General features: G+C 38.1%; 1 protein-coding gene across 4 annotated transcripts in view; it reads left to right on the plus strand.

Annotated features, from left to right (window-relative positions):
• Positions 1–13,161, plus strand: part of LOC118360713 (hepatocyte nuclear factor 4-alpha-like) — a 28,625-nt gene that overhangs the window by 6,638 nt on the left and 8,826 nt on the right. For 2 of the 4 annotated variants that reach the window (XM_035740046.2, XM_035740050.2), the window contains exon 1: positions 12,273–12,423. The exons of the other annotated variants lie outside the window; for them this stretch is intronic. In XM_035740046.2, the coding sequence (XP_035595939.1) occupies positions 12,336–12,423 (88 nt within the window). In that variant the 5' untranslated portion in view covers positions 12,273–12,335. Of the gene's footprint in view, positions 1–12,272; positions 12,424–13,161 lie in introns of those variants that run through there. 4 annotated transcript variants of the gene reach the window in all.

The following is a 13,161-nucleotide window of genomic DNA, read 5'->3' on the forward strand; positions in this document are numbered from 1 at the left end:
GCCTGTGAAATCTACCTCCTCATTCATCTTAATGCTTAATACTTAGATCACTATCTGAACATCCTCTTTCAACTCTCCATTGGGTTGAACTGTTCAAACAGAGTGATGACTGTAGCAGAGAGGTTGCCAGTCATCAAGCTCAGTCAGTAGACTGTAGAAGGGTGATGAACCCTCATAATGGGGCCACTGAGTTTTAAAAAAAAATGTTGAAACTGTCCTCTAAGAAGGTTATATACACATGTAGGATCTTAATTTGAGCCAGATTAACACATTGGGAAAATAATCCTGCAGAAACAGGACATTTTAATTATTAGGTGGATTATAATTGATGGACATTTTTGTAAGAGTTGGTCCATTTTTCATAAGGGAAAATCAAGTCTGAAATTTCTAAGTGGAAATGACTATTTTCGGAAGCTTTTTTAAACCTCAAATACACGACAAGTTTTAAATGTCCTGCATTGCGGGAAAGTTATCCTGCAACAGGGTGATGAAATTAAGATCCTACATCTGCAGAAGGCAAATAGCAGAGTTAATGAAAGAGGCACCAATGTCAGTTGCAGTCCAGCTTCTCCTGCTACTTAGCTATTACATTTTATTTTACTGTGATGATTTAGGATGAGGTTGAATTCCTTGGCTTATAGTGTCTTGTGATTCCTTCTTGATATTGATTGGTTGATCATGGGAGAGCCTATAGCAGCAGAGAGAGTGATAACCAGACATGCGGTCTGCTGAGAGATAGGATTTGTGCTAGCAGGCAAAATTAATTCTCAGCAAAAACAGCAGTTAATGATTAAAGGGCTTTATCAAGACACTGTGATTGATTTACGAGGAGCATTGGGTTAAATGTTTATTGATGCAATTGTTGACTTATTTTAGTGTACAGACATGGGGCTACTTGAGTTTTCCTCCTGCATGGTGGAAAAAACAACTAGGGGTGGATGTGTAAGAAAAAATCCCAATGGTAGTCTAAGTTTTAGTTTAGGAAGTTTTGCATGTAGATGGTAGTCTAAGTTTTAGTTTAGGAAGTTTTGCATGTAGATGGTAGTCTAAGTTTTAGTTTAGGAAGTTTTGCATGTAGATGGTAGTCTGAGTTTTAGTTTAGGAAGTTTTGCATGTAGATGGTAGTCTAAGTTTTAGTTTAGGAAGTTTTGCATGTAGATGGTAGTCTAAGTTTTAGTTTAGGAAGTTTTAGATGGTTCTAAGTTTTAGTTTAGTTTTGCATGTAGATGGTAGTCTAAGTTTTAGTTTAGGAAGTTTTGCAAGATTTTAAGTTTTAGTTTAGGAAGTTTTGCATGTAGATGGTAGTCTAAGTTTTAGTTTAGGAAGTTTTGCATGTAGATGGTAGTCTAAGTTTTAGTTTAGGAAGTTTTGCATGTAGATGGTAGTCTAAGTTTTAGTTTAGGAAGTTTTGCATGTAGATGGTAGTCTAAGTTTTAGTTTAGGAAGTTTTGCATGTAGATGGTAGTCTAAGTTTTAGTTTAGTCTAAGTTTTAGTTTAGGAAGTTTTGCATGTAGATGGTAGTCTAAGTTTTAGTTTAGGAAGTTTTGCATGTAGATGGTAGTCTAAGTTTTAGTTTAGGAAGTTCTGCATGTAGATGGTAGTCTAAGTTTTAGTTTAGGAAGTTTTGCATGTAGATGGTAGTCTAAGTTTTAGTTTAGAAGTTTTGCATGTAGATGGTAGTCTAAGTTTTAGTTTAGGAAGTTTTGCATGTAGATGGTAGTCTAAGTTTTAGTTTAGGAAGTTTTGCATGTAGATGGTAGTCTAAGTTTTAGTTTAGTTTTGCATGTAGATGGTAGTCTAAGTTTTAGTTTATTTTGCATGTAGATGGTAGTCTAAGTTTTAGTTTAGGAAGTTTTGCATGTAGATGGTAGTCTAAGTTTTAGTTTAGGAAGTTTTGCATGTAGATGGTAGTCTAAGTTTTAGTTTAGGAAGTTTTGCATGTAGATGGTAGTCTAAGTTTTAGTTTAGGAAGTTTTGCATGTAGATGGTAGTCTAAGTTTTTTTAGTTTAGGAAGTTCTGCATGTAGATGGTAGTCTAAGTTTTAGTTTAGGAAGTTTTGCATGTAGATGGTAGTCTAAGTTTTAGTTTAGGAAGTTTTGCATGTAGATGGTAGTCTAAGTTTTAGTTTAGGAAGTTTTGCATGTAGATGGTAGTCTAAGTTTTAGTTTAGGAAGTTTTGCATGTAGATGGTAGTCTAAGTTTTAGTTTAGGAAGTTTTGCATGTAGATGGTAGTCTAAGTTTTAGTTTAGGAAGTTTTGCATGTAGATGGTAGTCTAAGTTTTAGTTTAGGAAGTTTTGCATGTAGATGGTAGTCTAAGTTTTAGTTTAGGAAGTTTTGCATGTAGATGGTAGTCTAAGTTTTAGTTTAGGAAGTTTTGCATGTAGATGGTAGTCTAAGTTTTAGTTTAGGAAGTTTTGCATGTAGATGGTAGTCTAAGTTTTAGTTTAGGAAGTTTTGCATGTAGATGGTAGTCTAAGTTTTAGTTTAGGAAGTTTTGCATGTAGATGGTAGTCTAAGTTTTAGTTTAGTTTTGCTAGATGGTAGTTAAGTTTTAGTTTAGGAAGTTTTGCATGTAGATGGTAGTCTAAGTTTTAGTTTAGGAAGTTTTGCATGTAGATGGTAGTCTAAGTTTTAGTTTTTTTGCATGTTGGTAGTCTAAGTTTTAGTTTAGGAAGTTTTGCATGTAGATGGTAGTCTAAGTTTTTTAGTTTATGGATGGTAGTCTTTTTAGTTTAGGAAGTTTTGCATGTAGATGGTAGTCTAAGTTTTAGTTTAGGAAGTTTTGCATTTGGTAGTCTTTTTAGTTTAGGAAGTTTTGCATGTAGATGGTAGTCTAAGTTTTAGTTTAGGAAGTTTTGCATGTAGATGGTAGTCTAAGTTTTAGTTTAGGAAGTTTTGCATGTAGATGGTAGTCTAAGTTTTAGTTTAGGAAGTTTTGCATGTAGATGGTAGTTTTGCTGTAGATGGTTTTAGTTTAGGAAGTTTTGCATGTAGATGGTAGTCTAAGTTTTAGTTTAGGAAGTTTTGCATGTAGATGGTAGTCTAAGTTTTAGTTTAGGAAGTTTTGCATGTAGATGGTAGTCTAAGTTTTAGTTTAGGAAGTTTTGCATGTAGATGGTAGTCTAAGTTTTAGTTTAGGAAGTTTTGCATGTAGATGGTAGTCTTTAGTTTAGTTTTAGTTTAGGAAGTTTTGCATGTAGATGGTAGTCTAAGTTTTAGTTTAGGAAGTTTTGCAGATGGTAGTAGATGGTAGTCTAAGTTTTAGTTTAGGAAGTTTTTTAGCATAGGAAGTTTTGCATGTAGATGGTAGTCTAAGTTTTAGTTTAGGAAGTTTTGCATGTAGATGGTAGTCTAAGTTTTAGTTTAGGAAGTTTTGCATGTAGATGGTAGTCTAAGTTTTAGTTTAGGAAGTTTTGCATGTAGATGGTAGTCTAAGTTTTAGTTTAGGAAGTTTTGCATGTAGATGGTAGTCTAAGTTTTAGTTTAGGAAGTTTTGCATGTAGATGGTAGTGGTAGTCTAAGTTTTAGTTTAGGAAGTTTTGCATGTAGATGGTAGTCTAAGTTTTAGTTTAGGAAGTTTTGCATGTAGATGGTAGTCTGTTTTAGTTTAGGAAGTTTTGCATGTAGATGGTAGTCTAAGTTTTAGTTTAGGAAGTTTTGCATGTAGATGGTAGTCTAAGTTTTAGTTTAGGAAGTTTTGCATGTAGATGGTAGTCTAAGTTTTAGTTTAGGAAGTTTTGCATGTAGATGGTAGTCTAAGTTTTAGTTTAGGAAGTTTTGCATGTAGATGGTAGTCTAAGTTTTAAATGTCAAATCCTTGATTGTTGGAAGTTATCTACAAACAAAGTATAGCATATTCCCTCACAACATTTTAACGGCAACTTAAAATATCTTTATCTTCTTTATTGCCCAATAATTTTGGAGTTATGGAGGGTGAGCAAATTTAGGCCCTAGAAGTTTATCATTGCCCTTAGACCAAACAGCCATGGTTCAGGACTATGAGAATATTTCAGTTGTTTCAGAGAACTATTTTAACAATCCGAGATGTTTTTCATATGAAGATTTTTGCTTTTTCCTTCTGTAAATCCACAAGGAGGAGTTGAGTCCTGGATTTGTGAATAGTTAAAACTGGTAAAACTGCATGTTTTTGTATGGCACCCTAAACCTTCATTTGCTGAGAAATTGAGAGTAATTGAAAGGTCAATCCCATGGACAGTAGTACACAGCAGTCTTTTGCTTTTGGTTTCCTCTGTACTTGAATCAAAGATTTTATTTTATTTCACCAAGTTAGTGCCATTGAGAGAGACCTATTTTTCAAAAGAGACCATGCCAAAATAGCATCACACAGCGATTCAGATATAATTACACCATAAAACACTAAGCACTACAGTTTAAAAACATACCATTTACACATTGAACAGGCAATAATTATCTGGGGAGGTGTGTTGCATCTAGGGGTCAAAACATTGACAGACCCCACTAAACTGTCCACCATAGATTTGAGCCTAGCTTTGAACTCATTCAAGAAGACGAACTCATTGAAGAAGACGAGCTCCTACAGTGTCCTTTTGTAGCTTGTTCTAAGTGGAAGGGCCACTCTAAAATAAAGGGATAACGCTCAAGACAGAATTATAGAGAGCTCTGAAATGTACTATTGGTGCCTCAATCATAACTCTCTGTGGTTTTCTGTTCCGTCCTCAGATGGCAGACTAAAAGCTGCCTAATGTAGGCTCTCTGAACAAAGTGTAAGTAACATGTTCCTACTGTGTAGGCCTTGTTCACACTGGCAGTTTGAAGTGACTGAAATCCGATTATAAACTGGAGGGTTCGAGCCCTGAATGCTGATTGGCTGAAAGCTCTGGTAAATGATACCCTATACCACGGTTATAACAAAACATTTATTTTTACTCTTCTTATTATGTTTGTAACCAGTATTATAATAGCAATATGGCACCTCAGGGGTTTGTGGTATATGGCCAATATACCACCGCTAAGGACTGTATCTAGGCCCTCCTCGTTAAGTCGTGCATAAGAACAGACCTTAGTTGTGGTATATTGGCCATATACCACACCCCCGCAGGCATTATTGCTCAATTAGAATCTGATATTTTTCCTGCAGCCAAAAAGCACATGGAATCGGATATTTCATATCAAATGTCAAACCACCTTCCTAGGTGGTTTAAAATCAGATACAAATCTGATTCCTGGCCATGGTCAATGGTCAAATCGGATTTATTTGACCTCAAGTGTTTTTAGACTTTTGTTAGGCATGTCTTGTCTATTGTTAGTTACTCTGTTGAAAATTTGGGGCGGCAGGGTAGCCTAGTGGTTAGAGCGTTGGCCTAGTAGCCGGAAGGTTGCAAGTTCAAATCCCCGAGCTGACAAGTTACAAATCTGTCGTTCTGCCCCTGAACAGGCATTTAACCCACTGTTCCTAGGCCATCATTGAAAATAAGAATTTGTTCTTAACTGACTTGCCTAGTTAAATAAATAAAAAATAAAAAATTTGACAACAAAGTGTGGTAGCTTGTTAATTGTTTACAAACAAATGAGTGAATGTGCTAGAAAACTAAACAGCTAACTAGTTGACTTCTGTGTCTAGCCAAAAACGACTTGTTTTGAATGTTGGATCATCTTCCACTTTGAGGCTATAAAAGTGTTTTTACACTATGATTTCGAACATTCTAAGCAACTAGGAAACTTCCATGGCAGGCGTTATTGCCACCTTAGCTTTCTGCACAACATCTTCTGAGTGAGATGAAATAAGAGCACCATCACCAATCAGCCAACACCACCACACACACACCATTACTATGACAACTAGCGTAGCCATCAGCAAATGTCTGAATACACACAAATCTGATTTGTTCACTTGTAACTTGCTGTTTGGACAGTCAGTATTCCAAAACGGATTTGAAAAACAAAGCATTAGAGCCTACAGTCTGAACAAGGCTTGAGAGTCTACTACTACTGCAAGTTTAAGATTCAATGTTGTTCCAGGCATTTGCACAAAATGGTTGTGAGTCAAAGCATTGATTTCACCTCAGATAATTTTTTTACTGACAGCTGTTTTACCAAACAATCTACAAGAGGTGTCGGTCAGTGCTAGCTAAAACAGGGGGAAAGGGTATCAAGTCAACATAATTACCTTCACTAGTAAACATAATGTTTAAATTGCATTACCAAAACCAAAGCAATGACAAAAACAGCAAATAAGAATAGTTTCAACATTAATATTAATTAATATAGTAAGTCAACAATTTGGAACGGCACAGACACATATTACCACTGGTCAGCCAAAGGGCTTGGAGTTGCACAAGCTGTGTGATTTGTAGATAGTTATCATCTGTTGACAAGGTCTTCGCCTGCCATGACACTACTGCTACTCACATGGTATCTCCTACATCTAACACACACAGACAGACAGAGCAGCGCAGGCTCAACACTGGCCTCAAGTATGCTACAACAAACACATTGTTAATGTCTCCGTCCTTCTTTCATTCATTCCTATCAACATCTACAACAGTGTAGAATACACACATCATAAACACTCACATTTGCCCTGTGCTGGAGCTCTCCTAGAAATAAATATTTTCCCATACAGTATATTCCAAATATTATTGACTCTTGGTTTTTCTCCAGTTGTTGTCTCCACTTATTCTCTTTTAGCTTCAGTAGCTCTTTCCATTGGGATCGGACGTGTGGAATGAAAAAGAGTCATTCAGTGGAAGGTACAAATAGGCAGTGGTTAACAAATGGAGTTTGGTCAGTGGTCGGACTATTCAGATTCCTATTCAGAAGACAGACAGGACTTTGTTCACAAACTGGAGTTTGAAGTTAGTTTTAAAGGGGAGAATTACACTGGTTACATCAGGTCTCATCAGAAGTCAGTCTTTTGACTTTTAGCCCCGGGCTGCTTGTGTGACTCATTATAATACTGACAGGACAGAACTTACATAAAGACGTCATACACACATCAACATGGCTGCTTCAGGTGTGTACGACGAGGATTGACTGTGTCAAACGGGAGCATGAGGGAACATGTTATGTCACGTTAACCCTTCATAAAAAAATATGAATCATCTTGTTGAGTACACAGAAATAAACTCTTTGTCTAGAAGACATTTCACTTTTGGAGTTTTATGGACTGCATGTTACTGCTATGGTCTAGTCTTCTGGTGGCTGTGTTAGGGTCTGGCCCAGTGTTAAAAAAGACTAAAGTGAACTAGTTAAATCAGGAGGCTTCTCTGGTTACTCTATGATAAGATACTCTGGAAGCTGGTGGAAATGTGTGTGCTATGTGAGTGTGCCTATCAAACAGGGACTAATGGTAATTATAAACCGGGTGGTTTGAGCCCTGAATGCTGATCGGCTGACAGCCGTGGTATATCAGACCGTATAAAACAAAACGTTTATTTTACTGCTCTAATTATGTTGGTAACCAGTTTATAATAGCAATGAGGCATTGGGGGGTTTGTGGTATATGACCAATATACCACGGCTAAGGGCTTTGTCCAGGCAATCGGCGTTGCATTGTGCATAAAAACAGCCCTTAGTTGTGGTACATTGGCTATATACCACACCTCCTCGTGCCTTATTGCTTAAACATACAACCTGATAAGATAGAACTCTCCATATTTGCAAAAGCATGACAGATAAAATAGTTACTAAGATTATATATTATAATTCAAGATTACATTTTGAGTACTATGACATGGAATGCTGTTATCATTATGTAAATTACATGTAAATCGTGAAAAAAATCAATACCAGTTACTAAAACGTAGACAAGTTATTTGAGTTTAAGGTGATGATCCAAAATGTTGCTATCAGTATCTTTCTAAACCTGAACAGTCTGTCACTGCCTGAGTGTGATTAAGAGTCTTAACCTTGCAGATTACACTTTATGGAGCAGTATATGATTGCCCTTGGAGGAGTTCACAGAAAATGAAGACGTGAGCTGGCGATAATAAAGACGTTTAATGGCTCAGGAGATAAGATTTGTTCTAAGTGACTCGTTGTCTTTATTCCGTCACACAGATTTCCCTCTAGCTTCACCATCATTACTGCTGTGGTGAATGAGCAAATATGGGCCCTTGAAGTGCACTCCAACAGAGTCTATGTTTGTGTCCCAAATGTCACCATATTCCCTAGTGCACTACTTTTGACCAGGGCCCATAGGGCACTATATAGGGAATAGAGTGATCATTACTGCCTTGGTGCTCAAGCAAACATGAGCAAATGTGTGCACTTGAGAGGCGTTACTCTAGAGTCTATGTCTTCCTAAGATGTGGAGAAGTAAGCAATGTAATGACCTCTGTTCAGACTTATGACACACGGACACCCAGAAGCTCAGGCGAGGCCCTAGATTAGTTGCATGTTCTATTTGACCACCTCTTGTCATCCATTGATAAAAAACGTTATTGGTTACAAATATTCCTCTCTAAAGTTTAAAGAAGACAAGGTTCTTTGGTGCCGTTTTGTTTGTTATGCTAAACTTGTTTTCATCCATCTAACTGGTTATCCTGGACAATGTCAATTTACCAACCATGAATCAAGATGGTGTCTCCCATATTGGCTTCTGATATGATTTGGATCAATTTTAGTCAATATTTGCTCTTCTCTACACTCTCAGGCGGATCACAGTGACCGACTTAACCACAGGAATGCTACGATGGTAAACTCGGAAGAAGAGATTTTATTTGATGAATCCTATATGCTTTGGGTGGGTGGTTCTCGAGTTCACCAGTCTGCGTTTAACTGCTTTGAGGTCTCGGTGAACCCTAGATCATTGACCTGTGGCTTGTAGTGTACTGGCACGTTCCCTTCAATTACAACACTACTGTTTACCATGGCACATTTACTCATGCTGTGGGGCCACCTTATTTGCGTATTCTGCAACATTTATTCTTCTAAAATCAGTAGCTTTACAGGCCGGCGGAAACAAATGTTTACTGTATTCGAGTTAATACTCAACTGTATTCAATGTTTAATGTCATTTTATGAACATATAATAGTAAACTTTAGAGTATTATAATACTTCTCTGACAGCGCATTCTGTTCTCAAATTATTGTTTAGCCACTTTACATTGTTAATCCTGCTGGAAGCTTTCTAATACGTTACTTGAACGTATCCCAATGCAGTCCTACAAACATAGGCTCCTACCATCACAAACCAATGACATTAGTGACCAAAAAGTGCTCTACAAGTCTTGAATGTGACGCTAAGGAGCAAGTTTCTGGAGAGTTGGGTCACACTGCTTTGTATGTAAAGTGTGTACAGCATTTTGTGAAACAGTGAACTCCTTTGCAAAAAGGCAACAAGTTATTTTCAGCAATAGTTATTTTCCTCGTTTATTACGAAATAATTAACTGAGATTTACCAGAGACATATTACATTTGGAAGTACAGTACCAGTCAAAAGTTTAGACACAACAAGGGTTTATCTTTATTTTTTTTTACCATTTCTAACATTGTAGAATAATATCAAAACTATGAAATAACACATATGGATCCATGTAGTAACCAAACAATTGTTAAACAAGGCAAAGGCCACCCTTTCCCTTTGACTCTCAACCAGCTTCACCTGGAATGCTTTTCCAACAGTCTTGAAGGAGTTCCCACATATGCTGAGCACTTGTAGGCTGCTTTTCCTTCACTCTGCGGTCCAACTCATCCCAAACCGTCTCGTCTCAATTGGGTTGAGGTCGGATGATTGTGGAGGCCAGGTCATCTGATGCAGCACTCCATCACTCTCCTTCTTGGTCAAATAGCTCTTACACAGCCTGGAGGTGTGTTGGGTCATTGTCCTGTTGAAAAACAAATGACAGTCCAACTAAGAGCAAACCAGATCTGATGGCATTTCACTGCAGAATGCTGTGGTAGCCATGCTGGTTAAGTGCGCCTAGAATTCTAAATAAATGACCGACAGTGTCACCAGCAAAGCACCCCCACACCATCACACCACCATCCAAGCTTCACGGTGGGAACCACACATGCAGAGATCACCCGTTCACCTACTCTACTTCTCACAAAGACACTGCGTTTGGAACCAAAAATCTCAAATTTGGACCGATTTCCACCGATTAATGTCCATTGCTCGTGTTTCTTGGCCCAAACAAGTCTCTTCTTATTATTGGTGTCCTTTAGTAGGGGTTTCTTTACAGCAATTTGACCATGAAGGCCGGATTCACGCAGTCTCTTCTGAACAGTTGATGTTGAGATGTGTCTGTTTACTTGAACTCTGTGAAGCATTTATTTGGGCTGCAATTGCTGGCTTGTAACTCTAATATGGCTCCAGCTCATCTACAAGTCCATGCTAGGTAAAGCTCTGCCTTATCTCAGTTCACTGGTCACGATGGCAACACCCACCCGTACCACGCGCTCCAGCAGGTGTATCTCACTGATCATCCCTAAAGCCAACACCTCATTTGGCCGCCTTTCCTTCCAGTTCTCTGCTGCCTGTGACTGGAACGAATTGCAAAAATCGTTGAAGTTGGAGACTTTTATCTCCCTCACCAACTTTAAACATCTGCCATCTGAGCAGCTAACCGATAACTGCAGCTGTACATAGTCCATTGGTAAATAGCCCACCCAATTTACCTACCTCATCCCCATACTGTTTTTAGGTACTTTTCTGCTCTTTTGCACACCAGTATCTCTACCTATCTGATCATTTATCTCTCCAGTGTTAATCTGCTAAATTGTAATTATTCGCCTACCTCCTCATGCCTTTTGCACACAATGTATATAGACTTTAAAAAAAAAAATTATACTGTGTTATTGACTTGTTTATTGTTTACTCCATGTGTAACCCTGTGTTGTTGTCTATTCACACTGCTATAATTTATATTGGCCAGGTTGCAGTTGTAAATAAGAACCTGTTCTCAACTAGCCTACCTGGTTAAGTAAAGGTTAAATAGAAAAATAAAATAAAAATATATACTTATCCTCTGCACCAGAGGTAATTCTGGGTCTTCCTTTCCTGTGGCAGTCCTCATGAGAGACAGTTTCATCATAGCGCTTGATGATTTTTGCGACTGCACTTGAAGAAACTTTCAAAGTTCTTGAAATTTTCCATATTGACTGACCTTCATGTCTTAAAGTAATGATGGACTGTTGTTTCCCCTTGCTTATTTGAGCTGTTCTTGCCATAATATGGACTTCTGCATACCACCCCTACCTTGTCACAGCACAACTGATTGGCTCAAGCGCATTACGAAGAAAATAAATTCCATGTTCATTGAAATGCATTCCAGGTGACTACCTCATGAAGCTGGTTGAGAGAATGCCAAGAGTGTTTAAAGCTGTCATCAAGGCAAATGGTGGCTACTTTGAAGAATATCAAATATAAAATATATTTTGATTTGTTTAACACTTTTTTGGTTACTATATGATTCCATATGTGTTATTTTATAGTTTTGATGTCTTCACAATTATTCTACAGTGTAAAAAATAGCAAAAATAAATAAAAACCCTTGAATGAGTAGGTGTGTCCAAACTTTCGACTGGTACTGTAGATCTGAATCCAGACTGTTGGCAGGCCCCCTCATTATGCATTACTTCCTGTTGAGCTGCACCTCTCTTCACGTTGAGTATACATTTGATTAAGACATTTAGCTATAAGGCTAAAATAATCGGTGTGATATCAGATTGCAATAAGAATCCATATGATAAGATGCTTTTTTTGGTGCTGAAGGCGTGGGGTAAGAGTGTCTCGGCATTCTTTGAAAGGCCTACAGGTGGAGCTTCCAATTTTTGGTCAAAGACATTCAGTTATCTGATGGACAACTGGTTTAAACTGGCAGGAAACAACAAGAGGTGATGTCAAGCAAGTAAAGCACAATGATTTGGCTGAGATTCAACATTTTATGTCTCTCATAGTATAATCGTTGATCTATTACTGACAGCACGGTGGACAGAGAAAGAAGGAAGGAGAGAGAGAGAGAGAGAGAAGGGAAAGATTGAAAGTTCCAAGTTATGTTATCTTTGAGAGAAAAACAACTGTGATACACCAATAGAGGAATATAGTTAAATATCAACTTGACATTCACCCCAGCCCTCCTCTGGTTAGCAGCCTAACTGGGAGGAGGCTCCTCCTGTCAGTCACAACCAGGCTCCTCATGGCCTCCTCCTCCGGAGCTCTGGAGGAGAGACTGTCCCCATCGAATACTTAGAGGTATCTCTATCTACTTTTATGAGGAGGAGCTTGGCCAAATATGGGAGAAGGGGGAGGAGGGGTGCAGGGGGGGCACTTAGCCTCTTGGACAAATCTTTTTCCCCACTGTCAGGTAGCTGAGAGGGAATTTGTTTGTCCAAAGAACTAGTAGACATGGATATGGCAGACTATAGCGATGCCCTGGACCCAGCCTATACCACCCTGGAGTTTGAAAACATGCAAGTTCTCTCCATGGGCTCAGGTGAGTCAGAGTTACACATTACCTGGTTGAACTTTGAGACTTTTAGCTATTAAACTGGTCTTCTGTAGCTCAGTTGGTAGAGGATGGCGTTCAACACCAGGATAGTGGGTTTGATTCCCAGGACCACCCATACGTTAAACTTTTGGACAGGTCAGTTGTGGACGGAGGGTTTTAGTTGCTGTTATCAAGAGCAGCTCTCAGTTGTCCATCTTGTATTGGATGCTAATGGATGATAATGTGCTTCTTTCATGATAATATTATCCCCTCTTCTTGCAGTTGTAAAACATTCAGGGGTTTTGCACAATACATACAATGCATCTGGATAATTTGGTGGTGAAACAACCATTTGGTAGAGAATTACCTTCTCCTGTTGTAACATGTAGATTGTTATGGTATAGTGGTCATATTTCACTTTAGATAGAATTACAACGAATAGATATTCATACTATGCGATAGTGATTTAAGAGACATGGACATATCTCTCGTTACCTACATCTATGTTCGGCATTTTGAGGTCCATAAAATGTTGTGTGACAGCATGATATATGCTTTTTGAAGGTGAGAAAGTGTCCTTTCTACTCTCCCATGACATTTGGCTGTGAACCTGATTCTAAAATGAAACAACTTCCTTGCAGGATGAAAAAGACCCTTGAAAGACACTTGCATTGCATGGCCAATATCTTTGATATGCCTTAATTATTGTACTGTTTAATCCTCACAAAATTCAATTGTTTTATG

This window comes from Oncorhynchus keta, chromosome 28 (genome assembly GCF_023373465.1).
Source record: "Oncorhynchus keta strain PuntledgeMale-10-30-2019 chromosome 28, Oket_V2, whole genome shotgun sequence".
Lineage (NCBI taxonomy): Eukaryota > Metazoa > Chordata > Actinopteri > Salmoniformes > Salmonidae > Oncorhynchus > Oncorhynchus keta.